This window comes from Schistocerca americana, chromosome X (genome assembly GCF_021461395.2).
Source record: "Schistocerca americana isolate TAMUIC-IGC-003095 chromosome X, iqSchAmer2.1, whole genome shotgun sequence".
NCBI lineage: Eukaryota > Metazoa > Arthropoda > Insecta > Orthoptera > Acrididae > Schistocerca > Schistocerca americana.
Window position 1 is genome coordinate 398279038 of NC_060130.1, and position 27202 is coordinate 398306239.

Consider the following 27202-nt stretch of genomic DNA (forward strand, 5'->3'; position numbering starts at 1 on the left):
CGGGATGGTTCCTCTGAAAGGGCACGGCCGACTTCCTTCCCTAGACCGATGACCACGCTGTCTGGTCTCCTTCCCCAACCAACCAACCAACCAATACGGATTTTCCGCGTTCTGTGTCTGTTCTTTAATGTAGGGGTTGAATGAATTTTGTCAGCCTGCTACACTGTAAGGAAAAGTAAACTCTTAGTTCCATGGATGCACTGTAAGAAAATCAAAGTACGCAAATCAACTTTTTAACATACCAGTGTATTATTGTTGTTATATTGTTATGCCAGTCAACAATATTCAAAAAAAATGGTTCAAATGGCTCTGAGCACTATGGGACTTAACATCTATGGTCATTAGTCCCCTAGAACGTAGAACTACTTAAACCTAACCAACCTAAGACAGCACACCACACCCAGTCATCACGACGCAGAGAAAATCCCTGACCCCGCCGGGAATCGAACCCGGGAACCCGGGCGTGGGAAGCGAGTACGCTACCGCAACAATATTCATATTGCCTTCATTGTAGTACGCTAGAATTACTTCTCCGTGATCGAACAATATTGCTAACCGTCTCTGTCATATTAAATGTTATTAAGAGAAGTAGTTAACCAATATACAAGATTCAGAAAACTAATTAGTTACATGCGTTGACCTGTAAATCGGTCATTAATAACGTAAAATGCACTGAGCATAACTTAGAAACCGACTTAAAATCATCCTGTCAATCATCATAAGCTGAATAAAGCAGCTAATAGCTGCATAACAATATGTAAGCAGTTTATTGATCCGTATGCGACAAGTCAGGGGGCTGACAGCCTCGTCGGTGAGCTCCCATAAACTGCAAACACACACACGTGACAGGTTGATGTCTCTATTCACCCCAGGCTTGTTTAATGGAGACACTCTGTATCAGAAGTGCTACGAAATATGGAGAAATCGATAACATTAATTAGAACTCATGTTACTGGCTGAAATGTTCTCTTGCAGTTGCAGCTGTATGCGAGACAATGCAACAGGATGTCCTTGTGACATTATGTTACAACGCCTGCTATACAGCACTAGTTCTCAGCCCTAAGGCCTGTTATGAACACTGGCTAGGGTTGCTATATTACCTGTTATTATAGGAAGCCGCCTGTGTTTGAGAGCTGTTGTATTCTCCAACAGTTTATTGAACGTAACTTCTTCTACAATACAATAGCTGCCTGTACTATAGATGTAGATGTCCGTCGATCTAGCCGGAGATGTGGTTCCTCTCGGTCGGCTGGTACTACGATCGGCGGTGCAGTACAGCGGCGTAGGTGATATCTTCTCGGGGACTCTGATATAGCTGTTGCCATAGCAGCGGACGAAGACTGGTCTGCCTTCGACCGGCCGGGCCTATATAGTGAGCAGAAGCCAATAGAAACCCGGCGTAGGAATCCGTGGCCGGATACGTCGCGGCGACCTCTGCGAGGAAAGGTTCCTATTAATCGACTGGAATCTTCGGCGTGTTTACTTGATGTCTTCGCCTGTTTGGCTGTTGGTTGGTTTCCCTCATAGCTTGGCTGTTTTGCGGTGCTGCCTGCCATTTAGGGGAAACCGATGGCAGACAGTAAAAGAGCCTTCCTCGACCACCACTCAGTCTTAGAATTTCTTGTCAAACTACCCACATTTTAGTATACAATAAAACATATTATTCATTTATCTGTTCAATTTATTTTGCATCGTGGCTCTGGCAAGAGCCATCCATGAAATTTATCACACTATCAGCAATTGTTTTATAAGCGTATTTCGCCACGATTTGTTTGTTCTCTAGAGGGTTTGTGCTGAACTGTGCTTAAAGTTTACAACACCGCATCTATTTACTCTTTGTTTTGTCTTCGCTGTTGTGAATACGCGGTAAACAAGAGAAGCGACACAATAACATTTTCAGTGGACCTACATGTTCTGTTCTGTCTCGCTGTAAAACAAAATGGTTGTCACTTGCATCTACAGTTGAGAGAACACTGCAGATATATAATGCGCTAAAAAGTTATTTCTTGTCATGTAACTATTAGGTTCTTTTGTCCAAAATTCATTGGCAGAAGACTACCTATGGTTTGTACACAGAACAATGAGTACCAATTGTACACATTACCTGGCGGTCCGCTAACTGCGTCATGTACTAGTAGGCAAGGAAATTTCGGATCCGTCCATGTTGCAATTTTACTGTCGTGATTCATCATACATAACCAGATGATGTGGCTTCTAGGCCACGAAATCGGCCATTAAATAAATTATTACAAAAACAGCCGAGTTGGTATTATTGAAGATGTGTACCTATGACTGCGGTTGTCTCTCATACAAGACAGTGTGTTAATGCTGTTACTGACGACTTTAGTCTTAGATGAAATAAGTGCTTTAAGAACATACTACCTGATGAATTCTGCAGCCTTGGTAGGGAAAAATGTTGACGAGAAATGGTACGAAAACACTAGTAATAGTGTTGATTGCAGTGAACTGTTGAAAGTGGTACAGTATTTGTCATACCTACACGTAAGGAGCCTGTAGAGAGAATATTTCCTATGCTGAATGTTCCGTGGGTAGATTAGCAGAATAAGCAAACTGTTGAACCGTAAGCTGTTGTTGATTTTACTGCACAACATGAAAGATGTAACATGTGTTCAGTACTATGTCAGAATTATCTGTGAAAATGATATTCTAAGAAAGTTCCCAGAAAAGAAAAAAAATTGAAATAAACCACGCTTCTCGCGATTATTTAGTTTCCAGCGCGGGCTACTTTCAGCAGTCTGTCATGTCATCATAGAGTGAAGATCTTGTCCGGTCTTTTGTGAGATGCTTTGCTATCTGCACAGGTGCGACTAGCTCTTTTCCCTCTTCCGCCCCACCCTGTTCCCCTTTGACGTGTGGGAGGCCTTTGCAGAAGCGCGCAGTCTGAGTGAAGTGACATCTCCTGTCGTCTAACGGATCTATTAGCAGAGCCCGAGCAGTACTGTAGGAGGTATATCTCTCTGTATATGTTACTCTTTGCTCTCGTGCAGATAACGGAATGGTGCGCACTGCGGCAGACGCGTCAGATGGATCTTCTCACGTGTGTGAATACCGCCCGCAGGCTTTATACTAGTGTGCAGAATGAGATGAATGTAGCCTCCAACGTTCTGAGAGTGATAAGAGGTCGAGCACGTCACTATGTTCATCTACGTGGATATAATTTTGAACATGATCTTGGGTAAACGTACAGATTATAGTTCAGTTGAATTTCGGGTCCCTTCGTGTAGCTGCTTTCTGAGAAGAATAAATTTTGTGTTGTCTGTGACAGTTTCAGATTAAAGTTTATTTCACATTTTACTCTTCTTTTGCTCACGTATTACACCCACGATGTGTGTACAGTTACTTTTGAATGACCATGTAGATATAACCAACCATAAGTTAGCTTTGACTCCATGGGAAAGATCACTCTATCAGATAGCAAAAAGATTAATCCTCACAAAACCACTGAAAGTTAGTAGAACCGCTTACTAAGAAAAAAGATCTACAATATGTACTAAACCTTTCGTTCCTTCCTTTCACTAGCGTTCATCCCGTCTAAAACGGGGACCACTTTTTGAATTTGGGAAATCTTACTTTATTATTTAACTACATGACTGGATGCCTCTCTTGACGTCACAGTAGTCAAGGTGAGTAAGAGCTAAAAAGGGAAGACATATGCACTACCTGCCTGTGAATCGTGTTAACATTATTTCGTGTGATACGGTAGTTCCTCTGTCTGCATATAGTATTCTATGAACTGTAAGTTGGGGGGCAGCCCACGTTACCCTAAACGAGAGTGGGAACCGCCTCAAAACCTCACTTTGGCTGGCCGGTGTGCCAACACACAATAGTCAAACCGCTCCGCGGATACGATATGGTTCTGGACCACCTGTCTGACTTGGGAGCCACACCGCTGTGCGTTAGAATGAGAACTGAAAGAAAGCTGGTATCCTGCATGCTAAATCATCGCGCTGTCCTGCTCAGTTATACGTGACTACGGATGCACGCAGAGAACGCTGCTTAGCCTGCTAGTCGAGGTGCAGCAGTGCCATTACAGTTAGAACATTACGCGTGCTCCGTTGGCTCTGAAGAGCAGTACGCAAGATAGGTGACCCCCTACTCTGCATTGTTGCAAAAATTGTTGAAGACAGCGGATCCAAGATGGCGGCCATAGATGTGGCAATGTTACACTGATCTCAATGCAGGAACTTCAAATTTTGGCAGGAAAATAGGTCAGTTGAACTACCTCCACCAACTTAACTTCCTCAGTCCGTTCCTATGACGTAATCCAAGGTGGTGGTTCGGAAAAAAAGGGCGGAAAACAATAGGAACGTTGAATAAGGTCACATGATACACTCCAACCAATATGATAACAGTATCTGGTGACATCATCGGAGGAGATATAGAGCACGCTCAGCAGCTTCATGGCAGTCTCACTCAGTCAGCCAGCAGCAACAGCAGCAGCAGCATCACAAGAAGAACCATGAAGTGTCAGCAACAGCAGATAAGATCCAGCACAGCCCTGTGAAACAGGAAGAAATGGAAAAGTATGTATCCAATATCACATCCTCGTCAGTAGTTAGTATAATTCTTATTCGTTGTTTTCATCTCTTGAACTGTGTGTAACGCTTATTCCTCCTCCTTTTTCAGCTGAAGCCTTCGACCTGTCGAGACCTGCAGGGGCAAGTACCACCATGTCAAACCTCTGTCACATCTGGACCCCCAGCAACCTCAGCCGCCGTCTTGTTGAGACCTCAGGACCTGCTGCAGCAACAGCCTCCAGCATGTCCGAACCCGTAGCGACCACAAGGGATCCTGTAGTGCACATGGCCCACTTGCCGGAGCAGGACGCGATGCTGTTATTACCTGTTCCACTCGTCTATTTGTGTGATGAGGACGCATAGTCTGCGGCCAATGCCTGGAATGCTGCTCATGGTCCTAAGCAACAGCAAGATGGAGGAAAGTACTTGTCACCAACATATGACCCACCCAAGCAGAACACTTCTATGATAGTACAGGGACAGAGTGCAGATGCTGTGGATAAGAAGATGTCAAGTTGGCCCATGCTTTTCATTTCTACATACAATTTAACTCCTAGTGGAATGAAACACGTAAATGTGGGTGTACAAGGACATCATGAGTGGTGCTTATATGTGAGAATGGAAGTTGAAAATGCCTCAAACGGTGTTAAAGTGCCTATTTATGAGTTTGACTGGGATGAAATGTGTCATGAAGAGTGCTACGTCAATAAGCAGATGATCACAGAGTATTATCTGTATTATCCAACTGATTCCACCCCCACCCTCTCGGCGATATTAACCTTACTATTGTGACACTACTTATCACAACAGTGTATGATGACTCTGCACTACACTTTAAATTGGGTGACAAGTGTGTGTATCTATGGCACACATGTTATGAACTTATACAATGTGGATACTGTGCTCCACCTTGTATTGCAGAGACTGAGTTGTTGGTTGCCAAGCATAGACTCTGCATACAATGATGTTTTAAACTTTCTATGTGTGCATAGTGTACATGTTGACGATTTGGAGAAGTACTTTTGTTAGAGCATAAAGGCAGAGCTGAAAGAGAAGCAGGTCAAATGTGCATGTCAAAAACCAGAGTATTATGAGGTGCCCATCGGTTTGAAGGAGATATGAGCTGAATTTATTGCATATCAACAAGCTTTACTTGTGAGATATTGTACAGGTCCAAAGAACATGGAGAAGGGGTGATGAATTCTTTGAAATTGTTCATCCAATGTATGATATTTAGAAAAATAATGTGTGTAAATAATCTCAAACTATGTTGGTGTTTTACTTCATACCTCTCGGATTGTAGTCCAAGTATTACACTTAATCAATAATATTATTTTCGATCCTACACCTATAGTCATACAGCAGTAGACAATTGTCTGAAACACCTAGTAACCTGTCACTGTCACAATTAATGACTTGTCAGTACCTGACGTAGTAAGTATAATGGTAGGACTGGTAAAACATCCTCGTCAAAAGGACTTTGTTGTTGTCTACATATCTACATCTGCATCTACATATATACTCCGCTAGACGCGAAGCGGTGTGTGACGGAGGAGACAATTCGCGCCAAAGTCATATTTCCCACCCTGTGTTCCACACGGGAACCGCGCGAGGGAAAAACGACTGACTGAACGCCTCAGTACGAGCTCTAATTTCCCTTATCTTTGAATGGTGATCATTGCGCGATTAGAAAGTTGGTGGTAATAATATATGCTCTACATCGTCGGCGAAGATCGGATTTCGAAATTTAGCGAGCATACCCTTGCGTTTAGCACGTCGTCTATCTGACAGTGCGTCCCACTTTGAACTTTCAATGAGATTTGTAACTTCCTCGCGATGGTTGAATGTACCAGTCAAAAATATTGCTGCTTTTCTTTGGACCTTATCAATCTCTTGAATCAGACGCAACTTGTAAGGGTCCCAAACAGACGAACAATACTATAAGACTGGTGACTAGTCCTGTGAAGGTCCAAAAGAAGACCTGAAGAAAAAGAATTGTCTATTCCTTCCTGATAATATACGAGCAATTATTGTAGGTCCTTCCAATCGTAGCAAAACTATTGTCCTCATAATGCTGCTAACACTCTTAGATGGAGTTAGATTGAAACATGTTTAAGTATTTTCAAAATCACTGTTTCAGTCTTAGTATCAGCTATTACAGGAGGTATTTCGCAACGGAAAAGGCGTCACATATACGGCATTCAGAGAAATTGGTTATAGCCCCCCACCTGAAAAAGTAAAGTCAAACACTGTCTTCATGTTTGACCATGTTGCAGTCGGAAACAAAGACCCATTTCGAAAATATTTCTTTTTCGTAAGGGCGCTGATGTGTTTCATGTAAGACAGAGATATTCAGGAATCCTGAAACAGCTGGTTAGGGATAACGCAAACCTCATTGTAACCTTCAAACAGGACCATCTGAATTTAAAACACGTTAACCAAGCACATGTAGGAATTGTCTTGTCGCTTCATTATTCTTTAAACATATTAGCTGATTGCTGGACTCGTTCACAGTATATGTTTCTCGTTATCGATAAAACAAGAAAACTGAATGACAGTAAGTACAGGCGAAACTTCCAAGAGTTCCTGTACACACACATCAAAAAAAGCTTTTCATCACCTCGGTTCCGAGCGTTCCAGAATCTGTACAGAAAATTGGGACAGGGATCAAGATAAACATCATTTCCGCACTTTTTATTGCTCATAAAAACCACACATTGCATGTTGTACCACCATACAGTGAGACCTTCAGAGGTGGTGGTCCAGATTGCTGTGCACACCCGTACCTCTAATACCCAGTAGCACGTCCTCTTGCACTGATGCATGCCTGTAATCGTCGTGGCATCATACAATCCACAAGTTCAACAAGGCACTGTTGGTCCAGATTGTCCCACTCCTCAACAGCGATTCGGCGTCGATACCTCAGAGTGGTTGGTGGAACACGTCGTCCCTGAACAGCCCTTTTCAATCTAACCAGCTATGTTCGATAGGGTTAATGTCTCGAGAAAATACTGGCCACTCTAGTCGAGCGAAGTCGTTATCCCGAAGAAAGTCATTTACAAGATATGCAAGACGGGGGCACGAATGATTGTCCATGAAGACGAATGCATCACCAATATTTGGCCGATATGGTTGCACTGTTGGTCGGAGGATGTCATTAAAGTATTGTGTATCCGTTATGGCACCTTCCATGACCACTAGTGGCGTACATCGGCCCCACATAATGCCACCCCTAAGCAGGTGGGAACCACCACTTTGCTGCACTCTCTGGATAGTGTGTCTAAGGCGTTCAGCCTGATCGAATTGCCTCCAAACACGTCTCCGACTATTGTCTGGTTAAAGGTATATGCGACACTCATCGGTGCAGAGAACGTGATGCCAATCCTGAGCGGTCCATTGGACATGTTGTTGGGCCCATCTGTACCGCGCTGCATGGTGTCGTGGTTGCAAAGGTGGACCTCGCCATGGACGTCGGGAGCGAGGTCGCGTGTCATGCAGTCTATTGCGCTCAGTTTGAGTCGTAACACGATATCCTGTGGTTGCACGAAAAGCATTATTGATTATGGTGGCGTTGCTGTCAGTGTTCCTCCGAGCCATAATCCATAGGTAGCGATCATCCACTGCAGCAGTAGCCCATGGGCGGCCTGAGCGAGACATGTTATCGACTGTTCGAGTCTGTCTGTATTTCCTCCATTTCCGAACAACATCGCTTTGGTTGACTTCCCTTTTAAAGAGCGCTTTTTGGCACAAAATAACAATGCGGATGCGATCAAACCCCGGTATTGGCCATCTAGGCATGGTTGAACTACAGACAATACTAGCCTTGTACCTCCTTCCTAGTGGAATGACTGGAACTGATCGTCTGTCGGACCCGCTCCGTCTAATATTCGCTGCTGACGCAAAATATATTTGGGTGGGTTTAGTGAAATCATCGGACAGTCAGAGGGACTGTGTCTGTGATACAGTATCCACAGTGAACGTCTCTCTTCAGGAGTTCTGGGAATCGGTATGATGAAAAACATTTTTTGATGTGTGTATACAGGGTGGTCCATTGATCGTGACCGGGCCAAATATCTCACGAAACAAGCGCGAGACGAAAAAACTACAAAGAACGAGACTTGTTTAGCTTGAAGGGGGAAACCAGATGGTGCTATTGCTGGCCCGCTACATGGCGCTCCCATAGTGCAAATGGGTATCAACTGCGTTTTTTAAAATAGGAACCCCTATTTTTATTACGTATTCGTGTAGTACGTAAACAAATATGAATATTTTAGTTGGACCACATTTTTCGCTTTATGGTAGAGAGCGCTGTAATAGTCACAACCATATGGCTCACAATTTTAGACGAACAGTTGGTAACAGGTGGGTTGTTTATATTAAAATACAGAACGTAGGTACGTTTGAACATTTTATTTCGGTTGTTCCAATGTGATACATGTACCTCTGTGAACTTATCATTTCTGAGAACGCATGCTGTTACAGCGTGATTACCTGTAAGTACCACATTAATGCAATAAATGCTCAAAATGATGTCCGTTAACCTCAGTGCATTTAGCAACACGTGTAAGGAAATTCCTCTCAACAGCGAGTGGTTCGCCTTCCGTAATGTTCGCACATGCATTCACAATGCGCTGACGCATGTTGTCAGGCGTTGTCGGTGAATTACTATAGCAAATATCCTTCAACTTTTCCCACGGAAAGAAATCCGAGGACGTCAGATTCGGTGAACTTGCGGGCAATGGTATGATACTTCGACGACCAATCCACCTGTCATGAAATATACTATTCAATACCGCTTCAGCCGCACATGAGCTGTGTGGCGGACATCCGTCGCGTTGGGAGTACATCACCATACTGTCATGCAGTGAAACATCTTGTAGTTACATCGGTAGAACATTACGTACGATATCAGCATATGTTGCACCAATTAGATTGCCATCGATAAAATGGGGGCCAATTATCCTTCCTCACATAGTGCCGCACCATACATTAACCCGCCAAGGTCGCTGATGTTCCGCTTGTCGCGGCCATCGTGGATTTTCCGTTGCCCAACAGCGCATAGTATGCCGGTTTACGTTACCGCTGTTGGTGAGTAACGCTTCGTCGATAAACAGAACGAGTGCAAAAAATCTGTCATCGTCCCGTAATTTCTCTTGTGCCCAGTGGCAGAACTGTACACGACGTTCAAAGTCGTCGCCATGCAATTCCTGGTGGATAGAAATATGGTACGGGTGCAATCGATGTTGATGTAGCATTCTCAACACCGACATTTTTGAGATTCCCGATTCTCGCGCTGTTTGTCTGCTACTAATGTGCGAATTAGCCGCGACAGCAGCTATAACACCTACTTGCGCATCATCATTTGTTGCAGGTTGTGGTTAAAGTTTCACATGTGGCTGAACACTTACTGTGTCCTTAAATAACGTAACTATCCGGCGAACGGTCCGGACACTTGGATGATGACGTCCAGGATACCGAGCAGCATACATAGCATACGCCCGTTGGGCATTTGGATGACACTAGCCATACATCAACACGATATCGACTTTTCCCGTAGTTGGTAAAAGGTCCATTTTAACACGGGTAATGTATCAAGAAGCAAATACCGTCCGCATTGGTGGAATGTTACGTGAGAGCACGTACTTATACGTTTGTGACTATTACAGCGTCATCTATCACAAAGCGAAAAGAGTGTTCCAACTAAAACATTCATATTTCTTTACGTACTACACGAATATGCAATAAATATGGGAGTTCCTATTTAAAACACGCAGTTGACATCCGTTTGACCTATGGCAGCGCTATCTAGCGGGCCAACCATAGCGCCATCTGGTTTCCCCCTTCAAGCTAGACGAGTTTCGTTCATTGTAGTTTTTTCGTTTGATGCTTATTTCGTGAGATATGTAGCCCGGTCACTATCAATGGACCACGCTGTATAGCCCAGTAAGAGAGGTGAGTACATTGGCGTACGCTGCACCATGGGCAAATTCGCACACATGTATGGCTCTAAACCCGAAAGAATGGGTATACGTAGACAGAACATTCGCTTGTACATGGATGCGAAAATTGATACTATCGCACATTAAGTTGGATGTATGCGCAGGAAGCTAGAGACGTATTGCTGGACTCTTCTCAGAATGATAAACAAATTAATTGAGTTAGTTGATGAAACTGGCAAGAATGTAACCTACGTAAGTGAAAATGTTGAGGCTTTAACGGGAAAATAGATGTAGAGGCTCTTGTTTTTGAGAAGGGGGAGCAGTCACGGCACATAATAAGAATAAGAATAGTAGATATATAAAGCCTCACGATGCAGGGACGTGTGAAAAGCATGCAACGAGATGTCAACGCAGCAAAATGTCATTTAGGCGCGGAAAGCCGTTCGAGGGAAATTATAGTTGATATGGTTAGGGGATATGGATCGATAGCGAACACTAAGCGGAACCTTAAAGCCAGTTATTCAGTCTCTCAGGCAGCACCCAGCGAAAACAAATCCACACTATAACGATGGTGTTGCTATTGACAAATTTACTATCCATCACGCCCCTGGCCAGAAAGGCAGGGCTTCGGTGTCGGAAGGGAGGACACTACATGCTGGGTACACAGATTATAAATGCAACTGATGACACAACACCGATTGGTGATAAGCACTTCGGGAGAACGCATGGCTAATGAATCTTACTTTCCTAAGAGACACGAAGAAACGAGCGAATTATTCAGTTAATCATAAAAAAATTTACCACGAATATTGCATTTGATTGATGTACAAAAGGTCGCAAAAAGCCACAGCAGCAAGAAATATAACACCATTATAAAACCAACCCTTGATGGTGAAGACTACAACAACAGAAGGAGCGGTGATGGCACTGACATTGAGCGTAAAGCAGTGAACCATCTAATCCCACAGTATATACACTACCAGCCATTGAAATTGCTGCACCACGAAGATGACGTGATACAGACGCGAAATTTAACCGACAGGAAGAAGATGCTGTGATACGCAAATGATCAGCTTTTCAAAGCATTCACACAAAGATGGCGCCGGTGGTGACACCTACAACGTGCTGACATGAGGAAAGTTTCCAGCCGATTTCTCATACACAAACAGCAGTTGACCGGCGTTGACTGATGAAACGTTGTTCTGATGCCTCGTCTAAGGAGGAGAAATGCGTACCATCACGTTTCCGACTTTGATAAAGGTCGGGTTGTAGCCTATCACGATTGCGGTTTATCGTATCGCGACATTGCTGCTAGCGTTGGTCGAGATCAAATGACTGTTAACAGAATATGGAATCGGTGGGTTCAGGAGTGTAATACGGAACGCCGTGCCGGATCCCAACGGCCTCGTATCACTAGCAGTCGAGATGACCGGCATCTTATCCGCATGGTTGCAACGGATCGTGCAGCCACGTCTCGATCCCTGAGTCAATAGATGGGGACGTTTGCCAGACAACAACCATCTGCACGAACAGTTCGACGACGTTTGCAGCAGCATGGACAATCAGCTCGGAGACCATGGCTGCGGTTACCCTTGACGCTGCATGAAAGACAAGAGCGTCTGCGTTGGTGTACTCAACGACGAACCTGGATGAACGAATGACAAAACGTAATTTTTTCGGATGAATCCAGGTTCTGTTTACAGCATCATGATGGTCGTATTAGTGTTTGGCGACATCGCGGTGAACCCATATTGGAAGCTTGTATTCGTCATCGCCATACTGGCGTATCACCCAGCATGATGGTATGGGGTGGCATTGGTTACACGTCTCGGTCACCTCTTGTTCGCATTGACGGCACTTTGAACACAGGACGTTACATTTCAGATGTGTTACGACCCGTGGCTCTACCCTTCATTCGATCCCTGCCAAACCCTACATTTCATCAGGATAATGCACGACCACATGTTGCAGTTCCTGTACGGGCCTTTCTGGATACAGAAAATGTTCGACTGCTGCCCTGGCCAGCACGTTCTCCAGATCTTTCACCAATTGAAAATGTCAGGTCAGTGGAGGCTGAGCAACTGGCTCGTCACAATACGCCAGTCACTACTCTTGATGAACTGTGGTATCGTGTTGAAGCTGCATGAACAGCTGTACCTGTACACGCCATCCAAACTCTGATTGACTTAATGGCCAGGCGTATCAAGGCCGTTATTACGGCCAGAGGTGGTTGTTCTGGCAACTGATATCTCAGGAGCTATGCACCCAAATTGCGTGAAAATGTAATCACATTTCGGTTCTAGTATAATATATTTGTCCCATGATTACCCGTTTATCATCTGCATTTCTTCTTGTTGTAGCAATTTTAATAGCCAGTAGTGTACATTATCACGACCCCAACGAACTAACAGATCGACTATGTCTGCTCATAGCATCAGCTGCTGCAGTTAATATAGCTCATTCGAGTGACGCTATTTCAGTAATCTCTTAGCTTAGAGAGAGATAATTATAAAGACATTAGTTCGATAACTGCACAAACCAGCATGCAGAACATACCCTCATAGCAATGTTATGATTAAAGGTTTCAATGACTTATTGCCGGCTGACGTTGTAGATATGAGGGAATATTAATATGAGGATAATGGATTCAAATATAACTTAATGATTGTTGATATATAATCCAAATTTGCCTGGGCCTTATCTGTAAAACGAGGAGAAATGTTGACGATGTGTTTGAGCGTGTGCTGCAGACAAGGACGAATGGATGCCTGGACAACCTCCAAACCGATCGCGGTGGAGAGTTTTACAATAGGTATTTCAAGATCTTTATGCAGTGGTATGGAATACGTCTCTACCCTGAATGCGAGTATCGTGGAACGTCGCAACGAAACAATAAAAGGTCAAATGCGGATGCGTTTTAATCTTCGCGGCCTATACAAATCGACAGATGTCATCCCAGAAATAATTGCTCAGTCCAATGGAACCATACACACCCGCCAGGTTAGCCGACAGCGCTGATGCGCTGTTTCCTGGACTCGGGTAGAAACGCTGGCCCCGGATCGTATCCGCCCAGCATCGAGGGCTGGTGTGTTGGCCAACCTGGGTGTGATTTTTAGGTTGTTTTCCACATCCCCTTAGGTGAATACCGGGCTAGTCCCCACGTCCCGCATCAGTTATACGACTTGCAAACATTTATACACGTTCGTACTATTTCATGATTTACACTAGGCGCAGACAGCGGGTGTACACTGATTCCGTCCCAGGGGGGTACGTGGTGGCGGCATGAAGGGCATCCGGTCACCCCTTCAGATTAACATTCCCAAATCCGATTGTGACAATGCTGTCACTGCGAAAATTGCGGGACTAAGGCAAAGTAAAAGAAGAAGAAGAATCGAACTAAACATAGCACAATAAAAATGAGACCAGTCGATGTTCGTGATAATGTACTTATGAATAACAGTGTACTGTCGTATTAAAATGCTAGATCCACACAAACAGAAATTTAATGTAGGTGATTTGGTATGTATCCCAAAACACGAGACAGCATTTGAAAAATCATACCTACCAATCTGGTCAACAAAGGCATTTGCAGTTTCAAAGCTGCAAAGAACGAATCCTAGAACTTATATCTTGAAGGATAAGAAAATGTGAAGAAACCGAAGGCTGCTTCTACACCTAGGAGTTGCAGAAAAGCTGAGAACAGTAGGTGTTTCTCGTGGAGAGAGTCAAAGGCGTCGGGGAAATAGAGCTATAATAGAGCTCTAGTCAAAAGGCTTGGTTCTTCTATAGCGCAAAGCTACTGACCTGATGATAACTATTTGCTATATAATTGGGTGTGCAGTCCACAATCATCGCAGCAGCATAACATGTGTGCTAGGAAGCGCATCAGAGGAGGTAGTGATGTACTAGACCAATTGGCAGTGGAATTACACATTCCGGAGGATAACTACAGTGGACCTGGAATAAAGCTTCCAACAAGCTTAGCAGTACGTGAAGTAGGTGATAAGGGGATTCGTCTGCTCGATGAAATGCGTGTAGAATAGGAGATTGTATACTCTGCAAATAAAGATCTCCCAAGATGTCACACTGCAAACAGGATTTTAGCTGATTTGGCTAAGGCAATAGGCAGAAAAAAGGGTACTGGTATAGGTCAACGCGTTGCAGCATTTGAAACTGACAAAACCATGTGTGGAAAAATTAAGTAAAGTTTAGGAGTGACTCATTTCAAGCGAGTTATGAATACTGCACAATGTGCACGAGGAAGAAAAAGAAGGATGAGAAGAAAAAAGTGTTTGTAGAACTGTATGCTGACAGCGATGTACGCAGCTAAAAACACCCTGAAGCAGAATGATGAGGAAATAAATAGAGGATCAGTTACAGCGCCTCCAGTTCTACCTATACCAAAGACGTCTGGTGGTTTTCTTCCATTCCTCGTCCCATTACTCACCGCTCTCTAGGCCGTAGTGTCGGTCGCCGGTGGTGCTGTAGCTGTTGCTCGAACAGTCACGAACAGGCAAAACTCCCAAGTGCAGTTGGAAGAAGCAAGAAGACATAATCGCATGATGGTAACCACTGCCATCGGGAAAGGACTATACTTCAATACGTGAAACCGTACAGGAAAGGGCTTGATCTATTCATAATAATAATAAAAAAAAAAGAAAGTCCATGAGCAGTCCTACCAGATCGGGCACACACAAATGCTGATCTTCTCAAATTTGTTCGAAAAAAATCCAACATACCCAGATTCCGTGGTATTTTTATGAGGGATACATTACAAAAGACCATGTGGAAAACTGATGCATGCGGTGTTGTGGATTTAGATGTTGCTCGAGATCCTTACACCCACTGGGTGTCATATTTGATGAAAAATACGTCTGCTCTTTCGACTCATTTGGTGACCTGCAACCGCAAGAAGAATTACAACGATACTTCACTTGCAGAAGACGTGTGTTCTACGATTTTCGGCGCTATCAGGACTTTAATACACACCTCTGCGGACATCTATGCATCATGTGTTTCTTGAAATTTACAAAGAAGAAGATGGATGTGTATAAAGAATAGCTTTAAAGATTCCTTCATCAATTGTGATTTAGATGCAGTGTCGTACTCTTTGACTTTAAAAAAACGATCATCTGTATTACGTGCCAATTACTTACCGCCAATTGAATTGAGCGTTGACGAATGGAGTGTTACACTGACTGGACTGGTGACGTACAACAATATCCCAAATATCACCGACGCTAACAACAGATAACATCTGGATATTAATAAAGAAAAAGGCATTGTGGAAATCTAACCTTGTGCTTACGATACCGAAGATTTAAATGAAGTCTCGAAACATTCTGGAAAAAGTATTGAAATGCGTGCAAACAACAATACACTTAAATCTGAAGCAAGGACAGTGAACGCAATGAGTGGCTTCAACCAGAAAGGTTCAATAGGGCGACTACTGGGTTTCCCGTAAGGACAGGTTTTGAAGAAGGATCAGACTGTAGACGTACTGCTTGTCAGCACAATCCGAGTTGAATGTAACATTGCAACGAACTCCTACTATTTACGGAACCTTCCCCTCAGTTGCAACAGGGTATGAGATTGTTGAGAGTCCCACCAATGAAATATACCATGATGGGGAACTCTGTACCCTCCAAGTTATAACATCCACGAATATTATCACCTCCATGGCATGTACTGGGACACTCAAGATAGTCTCTGTAATTCCCATTTCTCTCGCAACGCAGGACTTAACATGCAAAACAGGCCTGATCTTCTCTATTTTCTGTATTAATGCTTGCCTGCTTATTAGCTATATCCTTAGCAAGTTTGATATAGTTGGACCCTCCATTTACCGGATCAGTGACATGTATATGGATGCCCATGTGTAGTATATGTCTAAGTGCTTTAGCTGATACTTTCACTTCCATCTCAGAAAACCGGTGGATTCACGAATCCACTAGGCGATTGACGTGCTCCTCGTTGTCACACCATTTTCCCCCAAAGATAATGAAGACCTGTCTCCTCAATGCCAGAGGCCATTTTTGGGGGGTGCGATAGTTAGAAACAGAACACCACACTGCACGAATCATTGACTACTCTGAGGAGGTCAATTTCCACGACAGGGATGAAGAAACGAACTTAGAGACCCGACATTGTCGCGGTACCCTCCTGACGGATTATCGATCCTTGTGAACGAGATTCGCTCCTCAAAGGTGTTTGCAGTTAGCAGGTATTCTAATTACGGGATGGTGTCACTGACCTGATGTCCTTCATTAAAAGAACGGGAGAAGGACCTGTCGCTAGCTACAGGATCATCTCTGTTACTAATAATACCTAACGTAGGTGAAGAGGTCCATCCTGTTGATGGAGTCGGATAGGCGCACGGGGGTAAGCGCGGAGGGTCACATACCTTCCGTTGCCAGTGAGGGCGAACAGGTGAAGCGAAGCCATAGTAGGACGAGGTGGCGGCAGCGAGGCCCAGTGGGAAAGCACTGGTTGCGGTGACTGTGTGCAGCGATGCTGCTGCTGCTGCTGCTGCATGCTGAAGCCTTCACTACCGAACGCTGGTGGGTGAGGGGGAGGGGGACGAGATCGTTGCTGGTCTTCTTCTTCTTCTTCTTCTGACTGAACCACCCACAGATGCCACTGTGTATGTAATGGTGTGGGGGCCAGCGCTGCAGCAGCCGCAGCTGATGCCACCGCCTTTCGCGCAGCCGCGAGTGGTGCTTTGCACGACAATGCATGTCACTCAATTACGAGTTCCATTACCGCTCCTACAACCATCGCTCTAGGCGTTTGTGCCAGAGGTAGCTGTTAAGGTGCTGGTAGCGACTGTGGTGCCTCTGTAACATACGAATAATGAAAATAATTAAGAACAGCATTCTAATATATATATATATATATATATATATATATATATATATATATATATATATATATATATATATATATATGCTGTGAACTAATAACAAAATCTCAGGATAATAATAATAATAACAAGCTGTAACGACGACAGTTGCATTGTACAATCACCTTTTCCACTCTGTGTTCTAGGATTCAGCTGTTCAGTCGGGCTTTCCAGTACTTTTCCCATCAATCCAACTATTCTATCATCCTCCTACGAAGGGGCGAAATGGCGCTACATTTCAGCCCCCCAGGATCAGCCGCCATCTAATGCACACACTCTGGGATTTCACCCTCGCTTTGGGGCCATTTATCTTGCTCACTGACGCTATCTGCCACAATTATATATTGAATGTAATTGTTTCTAGAAAATGATACAGACATACACACAGAAAATCGTTGTGAGAATCGTTTTCTTTAACTCACTGAAATATAAACAGAAAATCTCATAATATAGTTCACTGAAATTACTTATATATAAAAATTACTGAATTTGAAAACCGTACTCTTCTACTCACATGAGTGAATCGACTGCTCCTGGCTCTCGGCCTCGACAGGTCCCCCTACGTCTCCTTCCTGTACCATAGAAACACCTAAGAAAGCAAAGAATATCTCTGACAACTGAGTGAACCATGTTACCAAAAATGAAATGTGTATACACTCCCGAGCCCTCATATTTAGAACCACGGTACATTACATGAACAAAAAGAATTTTCTCTAACAGCTGCATGTTAAAAAAGTAAAATAAAATAAAATATAAATGCATTTCAGTTCTTGCTCACAGACTCGGTTATTATTGTTGGTGGCTGTTGCTGCAATAGTTTCTCAGAGTCCAGCTGCCGATCTACATCAGCCAACATCTCAAGGATGAAGGCTACAACGACAAGAAAGTAAGATGGACTGTAATACCAGCTATGAAATAAAAAATCATCACCCACTAAAATTACAGCAGCGAACCGTTCAAAAGCTTGGTAGTACGGAGGTATGCCTCTACCACCTATGACCTAAACAAGTGCTGTGAGGGATACTAATATGATGGGGCAAACAGGTACGTTGAATGATTACCGCAATTAACTTACATGGTAAACTGTTCTGGCAAAGGTGTTTGCTGCTGCTACTCCAGTTGATGATGTTGCTGGAAACTGTACTCTTCATTTTCTTCCCCGAAAAAAAATTGGCACAAGAACACCCAATAACCACACAGGCGAACTGACGAAGACAGAATGAGAGCGAGTGCACCAAAACAATGGTTTATATAACCTCTACCCCCTCCATCCACCATTTCACACAGGGAGCCAATAGGAGTGCGGCGTTCGCGCCCACCTACCAATGAATACTGGTCTGAGCACCCAGAACAAGTTGGTGCTGGTCTGGCGACCAAGGATTTTGCACGCTTTTGCATGTGGGGTTCTGGAAATACCAACTTCTTCCACTGATCCCTTCTTTGTGTGCCAGAGTACCCCGCTTCTGGGCGCCACTTCACTCTGTGGCCAGAGCTGCGGCCATTGTCAGACGAGCCACCACTTTGCCGGTCACAAGTTATGACCATGCCAGCTGTACCAAACTATTGTGATAGTGTATCCAAACAATAGCTTCTTACGTGATGTAGGATCGTCTTCAGAGTTTCGTCGTGGTTCATTTGTGCTCATTTACTTTAGTTTCTATTTATAAACAATATTCCCGCATGACGTATTTTCGAGTGTGTTTGCCGTAATCTATTTCCGTTCAGTGAGCAGATGGGAAGACAGTGCAGTCTTTTGCATGTGAGTGTATTTGAAACAAACTGTTCAAAGCAACATTTGGAAATGTACACACACCAAAAAGGTTTTCCATCACCCCGGTTCCCAGAACTCCTGAAGAGTGACGTTGAGTGTGGATATTGTATCACAGACACAGTCCCTTTGACTTTTCAGAGACGTCACTAAACCCGCCCAAAGATGTAAACGACCATGCGTGAGCAGCGCCTATTAGACGGAGAGAGTCCGATAGCCGATCAGTTCCAGTCATTCCACCAAGAAGGAGGTACACGGCTAGTGTTTCCATGCCTAGACGGTCAATACCGGGGTTCGATCGAGTCCGCATTGTTACTTTGAAGCAGGAAGGGCTCTCAACAAGGGAAATTTCCAGGCGTCTCATAGTGAACCAAAGCGATGTTGTTCGGACATGGAGGAGATGCAGAGAGACAGGAACTGTCGATGACATGTCTCGCTCAGGCCGCCCAAGGGCTACTGCTGCAGTGGATGATCGCTACCTATGGATTATGGCTCGGAGGAACACTGACAGCAACGCCACCATAATCAATAATGCTTTTCGTGCAACCACAGGATATCGTGTTACGACTCAAACTGAGCGCAATAGACTGCATGACACGCGACCTCGCTCCCGACGTCCATGGCGAGGTCCACCTTTGCAACCACGACACCATGCAGCGCGGTACAGATGGGCCCAACAACATGTCCAATGGACCGCTCAGGATTGGCATCACGTTCTCTGCACCGATGAGTGTCGCATATACCTTTAACCAGACAATAGTCGGAGTCGTGTTTGGAGGCAATTTGGTCAGGCTGAACGCCTTAGACACACTCTCCAGCGCGTGCGGCAAGGTGGAGGTTCTCAGCTGTTTTGGGGTGGCATTATGTGGGTCCGATGTACGCCACTGGTGGTCATGGAAGGCGCCTTAACGGATACGCGATACTTTAATGACATGCTCCGACCGACAGTGCAACCATATCGGCCAAATATTGGTGATGCATTCGTCTTCATGGACGATAATTCGCGCCCCCGTCTTGCATATCTTGTAAATGACTTTCTTCGGGATAACGACTTCGCTCGACAAGAGTGGCCAGCATTTTCTCCAGACATTAATCCTATCTAACGTACCTAGTTAGATTGAAAAGTACTGTTCAGGGACGACGTGTTCCACCAACCACTCTGAGGTATCTACGCCGAATCGCTGTTCGGGAGTGGGACAATCTGGACCAACAGTGCCTTGTTGAACTTGTGGATTGTATGATGCCACGACGATTACAGGCATGCATCAGTGCAAGAGGACGTGCTAGTGGGTGTTAGAGGTACGGGTGTGTACAGCAATCTGGACCATCACCTCTGAGAGCCTCGCTGTATGGTGGTACAACGTGCAATGTGTGGCTTTCATGCGCAATAAAAAGGGTGGAAATGAAGTTTATATTGATCTCTATTCCAATTTTCACTACAGGTTCCAGAACTCTCGGAACCGAGGTGATACAAAACCTATGTTGATGTGTAGATTTAGGCGCTAAGCACTTTATCTAATTTGTTTATGCACGGAAATATTCCAGAGCAGTTGAGGAAGATGTAGTTTTCACAACGGTCTCTTTAGAGTCTGTGTTGAAGTGCGGTGGTATATTTCCCATAATCGAAGCAAACTGCTTTGTAGCGATCTCTTTGAAAGTGTGTTTAGATACATATTCAATTGGATTTAATAATTCCTGAAGCAGCTCACTCTCAAACACAAAAGAAGGTTTTGATATATCCCACAAAATCGCGGGAAGCTCTCAGGGATGGCTTCACAAGTTTGTCACGATTTTTTTGTAAGAGTCCGTGTTCAATTGTGGAGGTGGTATTCCTCGGAATAAAACGTGTATTTACATAGCAAATTGTTTAAATAATCTTGCAGCATCTGCAAATCTCCATATCTCTCTCTCTCTCTCTCTCTCTCTCTCTCTCTCTCTCTCTCTCTCTCTCTCTCTCTCTGTCTTTGTGTAGTGGTACATTTAGTTCCTGTGACATCTTCAAGCCATTATGTGACAATATTCCACTCATTTCTTAAACACCAGATGTAATAACTCCTGAAGCAGATTGTGTTCTATGGCAAAGGATACCCATGTGCTGGGGATTGGAAGGAGGAAGGCTGTGGGTATTCCAACGTGACAGGAAGTGCATAGTGCGCAGCCCTGCGGCTGCCTCGTGGTGGTGCTGTGAGTCCTGCGTGTGGTCCCTTCCAGCGGGAATGGAAACACTGGGGCAGGGAGAATGCCCACCGGATTGGGTGGACGCCTTACCTCTGGCGCTTCAGAAGACTGCCTGGATTTTATCTAATGATCTACAGCTATACCACATGCAATTTTGAAGTGTAACTTAGCCCTATCCTGCTGCATCTTTATTATCTGATGAAGTGTATTCGTATTCTTCATTCATACATCAAATACCATTTTTTTCTAAGCAACATGCAGTTGGCTATCGACATAGCCATCAAATGCATGATTACAGCTAATACAACCGTTAAACTCCTATCTGTCCAGCACAGACATCTCATCGATTGAACACATAGTACGCAGCAAACAATTATATCCGCCGTTTGGTGAAGCTTTGCACATACTGGGCGAATTTCTCACCATTTTTCTCTGGACCACCATCTGGGGTTACATCATGAGAGTGGAGTGGGGAAGGGCCAATCTCTGGTGGTGTTGTGAAGTAGGTCATTTGAACTGTGGGCCTCAAGGTAACACACTGGATGGATCTAATGTCTATGACAACTCAAGTTGTTTAAATAAACAACATAACACAATGCATACAAAACAAAGACTTCGTTCATCCTATCCAGCACCCCCAGCACAGACTGTACCAATATCCAGATTGGAGATCCGAGGGAAGGGGAGGAGGAGGGCGGTCGAATTAGAGAAGGTCTCCCAACTGACCTGTTTTACCGCCAAAATTGTAAATTCCCATAATGACGTCAGTGCGACGTTACCACATCTGCGGCCACCATCCAGGATCCGCTATCTTGAATAAATCTGGCAACAATGCAGAGTTGGGTGGCACCGGTGTTGCCCTACAACGAGACAAAGACATAAAAATGAATATTTTCAAGCTACTTATAACTTCATATGTCAGGTTCGTGGTGATACTTGCATCAAAGTACGATGTTGCACGGAATTCGTAAAAGTTTGCAACGAAGAATATGGGACTATATGGTTTAAATTTGGGACATATTCCATATTCGTTGCTTCAACCGAAAGTTAGCTAAGATACTGAACTTTTCTTTAGAGTTGAGAGAACGCCTCCATCTGTCTCCAGTCCTGTGCACGGGAATAAAATATTCATAACATGTCTCATATCGCCTAAACCGTTCGAGATATCATTACGACATTTTGGCAAGTGATAGCAGGCAAAGAGGAGAGTATTTTGCCATGTGGTTAACGTAGGGAACTTTCTTACCTACGGAGATTTCTTATTTACGGTGATACAACCGAATGTATGGTTTTTATTTTATTTTTTCAGTCCAATACTGCAATGTTTTAGAGAGTCTTAGACAAATATTGGAAAGAATATTTGCTAGTATGGAACTAAACGTGACATTTCTTATCTTATTTTACAGCAAACTGACACACTGAGGTTTTCCATAAGCTATTGACCACCATAGTCGCCTATTGTATTTTAATAAGACACTGTCTTTCACAATTCTGTCGCAATAGGTATCGCAAGGTAAGTTCGTGCAATTTATACTGCATTTTATAAAAAAAAAGCAAAGTTCAATCTGTCAACAATAGAAATGCAGCCGTTGCATGAAACTGATTATGTTTCTTCACATGAGAAATAGTTAACAATTCAGACAAAAATAAATCACCTATTCTGTTGTAATTTTGGCGGAATCCAGTAACCCGTGGTATTTTTTTAAGTGTACGACTGAAATGGAAATTTGCAAAAGGATTTTCTCGCAGTTTCTTTTATCTGAGAAATATGAAAATATTTCGTAGCTAATACAGTAGAATATTTCTGTTCCTATCGCCATTCACGGTGACGTAGTGAACTTTTCCGCCATAATAATCTTTTCATCTGTTAAAGATAGATTGCATACATTTATATTCTATTTTAATAATCACGAGTCATTTAGAGCGGCTCATGAAATAAGGAAACAATGTTTTCTTTTTTTTTAAGGACCATCAATGGTGAAACGAGATTTGCTGTGGGTTTTTGCAACAACATGTGTCAAGATATTACGTATTTATTTTCATATCGGCGATTCACTAAGCTATTGTCTTGATTTGTTCTCAATTTCTAAATTAAGCCACTGTTTCAGAAAGTTTAAGATTCAGAAAGAAAATAATTTACTAAGTTTAATAACCCACTGTTTCAGGAGGTTTAAGATGCAGAAAGATCATTTACTAAGTTTCAGTACCACGTGTTGGTGAATGAAAAGACGCTTGGTTAGAGGATTATTCTGAAATAGTAACAAAAGGAATGATTTAATTTGTTCTGACTTGCTAACCATTTGTCTTTCCTAAAATCATAATTAGTGGCGATTTTTTGCTAAAAGAGTGTAACAACAAATGGAAATACATCGCCAGTTCTGATACAGCTTCAGAGAAATCCTATAACGCAGCTTCTGTTTAATGATGGGCAGCTGGGACTGAACTTTTCCAAAGGATTTTCTTCTAAGCCTCAGTTAGATTTAACATATGAGAAGGTACAACAAATAGTGTAACATATTTCTGTTCGTATCCCCATACAGATTGAGACAGTGACTCTTCTTATTACAAATATCTTTTAATTCGGCAGTGATATTGACACTGACGAATAGTTGGAAAGATTCTGCAAGTCGTTAGTGTATTCACAGCTTCAGAATTATGAAATAGTTTTATTTGGTCAGTCTATCCTGTAACAAAAATGCAGTATTGTTCTATTAGAAATAACGAATTAGGTGTCTGTGTATCTGTGGATAACAATATTACAAAAACATGTTAGTCACTACTTTGCGAACCACATGATACTACCCATTAAGAGTAAAATACGTTATAAAAATATATAAACTGTCTTTAACATATTACAATATAATTATGGCAGAGAAGTTCACCACTTCACTCTGAATCGGGATAGAACAAAAATATTGTACCTTTTCACTGCGAATCATTTCCATATTTATCATATGAAAAACAGGGGGAAAATGCTTTGTTGAGTTTCCACTCCAGTCTTTCACTATTAAAAATGCAATGGGTTACAGGGTTCCACCAAAATTAAAACAGAATTATCTATTTGTTTTTGTCTGAGTTGTTAATTATTTCTCATTTGGAAAAACAACATCAGTTATGAGGAACGGTTAATTTTTTTGATGACATATTTAATTTCACTTTTTTTTTAAAGTACGATATAATTTGCACAAACGTACTTTGAAATACCTATTGCGAAAGAACCTTCAAGCAGAATGTCTTATTAAAATACAACAGGCGGCTAGGGTGGTCAGTAGCTTACGGAAAATCTCATTGTGTCGGTTTGCTGTAAAATCAGATAAGAAATTTCACTTTTAGATTCATGCTAGCAAATTTTGTTTTTATTAGTTGTCTAAGACAACTAAACAAATTACAGTACTGGATTGAAGAAATAAAATGAAAACCGTAGCTTCCATTGTATCGCCATAAATATGAAAGCTCGCTACGTTAACCATGTGGCAAAATACTCTCCTCTTTGCATGCTGTCTCTTGCCAAAATGTCATATCGTTATCTCGATCGGTTTAGGAGATATGAGGTATGTTACGAATATATCATTGTCGTGTGCGTGCGGTTGAGACAGGAGACAGATAGTCTTCCTCCCAAGTCTATAGAAAAATTCAGTATTTTAGCTAAATTTAATTCCCAACGACATATGGTGTAGTATCCACCGAACGCAAAAGCATACAGTCCCATATTTTTCGTTGTAAGCTTTTTCTAATTCAGGAAAGCGAAGTACTTAGATGAGTTTGAAAAGTATGTAAAAATCAACCAACCGGTTGCATAGGTGTTCTATATACCTTGACCAGGTTTCGTGACCTCTAAGGGTGACTTCATCAAAAGGTAAGGTAATCACATGAAGAACATATCGTCAAAGATGTACAGTGATTTAAGAGCTGAGTTGCTCAAGTTCAGTCTCCTCACACCACACCGGTGTTACTTATGTTTTAATGTTTGACCTTTTGAAGAACATTATGCTTCATATTTTAATGTATGACTTGAGCAACTCAGCTCTTAAATAACTGTACATCTTTGACGATATGTTCTTCATGTAATTACCTTACCTTCTGATGAAGCCACCCTTAGAGGTGACGAAACCTGGTCAAGGTATATATAAAACCTATGCAACCGGTTGGCTGATTTTTACATATTTTTCAAATTTGTGTATAAGGTTGCTGCAAACGTCAGCCATGTTCAAATTTGTACTTAGCTGGGATTATCACGTTAAGTATTACAATTACAGAAATTTTGGGCACTTCACAATGAATCAGACATATAAAGCTATATGGAACGTTAAAATCATTTATTTTTTTACAAAATAATCCCTGTAAACTCGTTTGAGAACTATTGCCGGGCATGCGCCCCGGTTCAGTCGACTATGAGCGTCGGGAACTGGGGAGTAGAAAACGGGTGAATTATGTCTCGTTTATTCCTGTTCGCCCGCTGCCATTGTGTGCTGCCTCATTGGATAACAAAAATATGGTTCAAATGGCTCTGAGCACTATGGGACTCAACTGCTGTGGTCATCAGTCCCCTAGAACTTAGAACTACTTAAACCTAACTAACCTAAGGACATCACATACACCCATGCCCGAGGCAAGATTCGAACCTGAGACCGTAGCAACAGCGCGGCTCCGGACTGGAGCGCCTAGAACCGCACAGCCACCGCGGCCGGCCATTGGATAACAGGGGGATATTTCTCGCATAGGTCAAGACGCCTCGCGCTGGGCCCACCTGCGCAGTTAGCGCGCTTTCTTTCTGTGCACACACTTATGCTGCATCAGCAGGTTTATTTCTTTCTTCTGCTGCTTTTCCCCATTTCTTCTACGGTTTGAGGCAATGTTGGTGGTAGCCGATGGCCCGATGCCCTTCCTGACACCACGATTTCCCGCGGGACGGGATACGCGTCTTAGCCAACCACAATATTATTACACCTGGAAATGAGGGCACTACGGTCAGTTTATCATAAGGTTTTATCACGACATTTCACGAGTACTCGCTGTGCCACTTGATAGTATATGCGCAACCGTCTTGAAATCATTCACAGTATGATGTACTTTCCTTAGTCACCACTATACTTGCTTACTGTAAGGTCAGTGGGTGTTTCTGATTACGGCCACGGGAGGCCAAGTATTAGTATGCCATGTGAATACGACACGAGTAAATCCATCTTCAAGTGTGAGAAATTTTCCTAAAAGTTACGTAGCGTCTATCAGAGGCGAGACGTGGGTACGTGCCCAGTATATACCTAGGTGAATCAGGAAATTCGCCTAAAAACCACATTCAGTCTGGTCAGTCCACCAGCCCTCATCGATAACCCACGAGGTAGATTCGGTCAGGGGTAGGCTCGTCTCACCAGGTCCCGGAAGCGGCTCTTCTACATGCCAGTGATCAGCAGGTCTCTAATATACATTCAGTAGTTGTGTCCATACTCTTTTCATTATCAGACTTACTACATAAAAATATGTCTATACACTGCAAAAATTATGACACAAAGCAAATTGCAAGGGAGGAATAACCTAGAAGTTCTTTGCTTCTGTCATTGTTTGTACCTTCACTTCTATCGTTTTAGTATTATAGTGACATCGTGTTGCGGCACGCCTCATAGCAAGAAGCTCTTGTAGTTTCTTGAAAGCTGAGAATGTTTGGGTTATGTAGAATATTTTGTTTTAACTGCATTGTTTCCTACATGTTACGCATAATGTTCAATAATTTGCAGCAACAACGGAGAGTGGATCTTCTGACGATTACACAGCCCAATAACATGACTCCAGGGGGGAAGCGGCAGCATGTGGTGGTCATTCTGAGTCGTATACACCCTGGAGAATCACCCACTTCCTACGTCTGCCAGGGTAAGTGCACAAT

At 43.1% G+C, this 27202-nt stretch overlaps 1 protein-coding gene across 1 annotated transcript in view; it reads left to right on the forward strand.

Moving 5' to 3' along the window:
• The window catches only part of LOC124556046 (cytosolic carboxypeptidase 6-like), a 211368-nt gene that overhangs the window by 183606 nt on the left and 560 nt on the right, over window positions 1-27202 (forward strand). The window contains exon 2 of the mRNA XM_047130079.1: window positions 27057-27189. Coding sequence (XP_046986035.1) covers window positions 27057-27189 — 133 coding nt within the window. The remainder of the gene's footprint in view (window positions 1-27056; window positions 27190-27202) is intronic.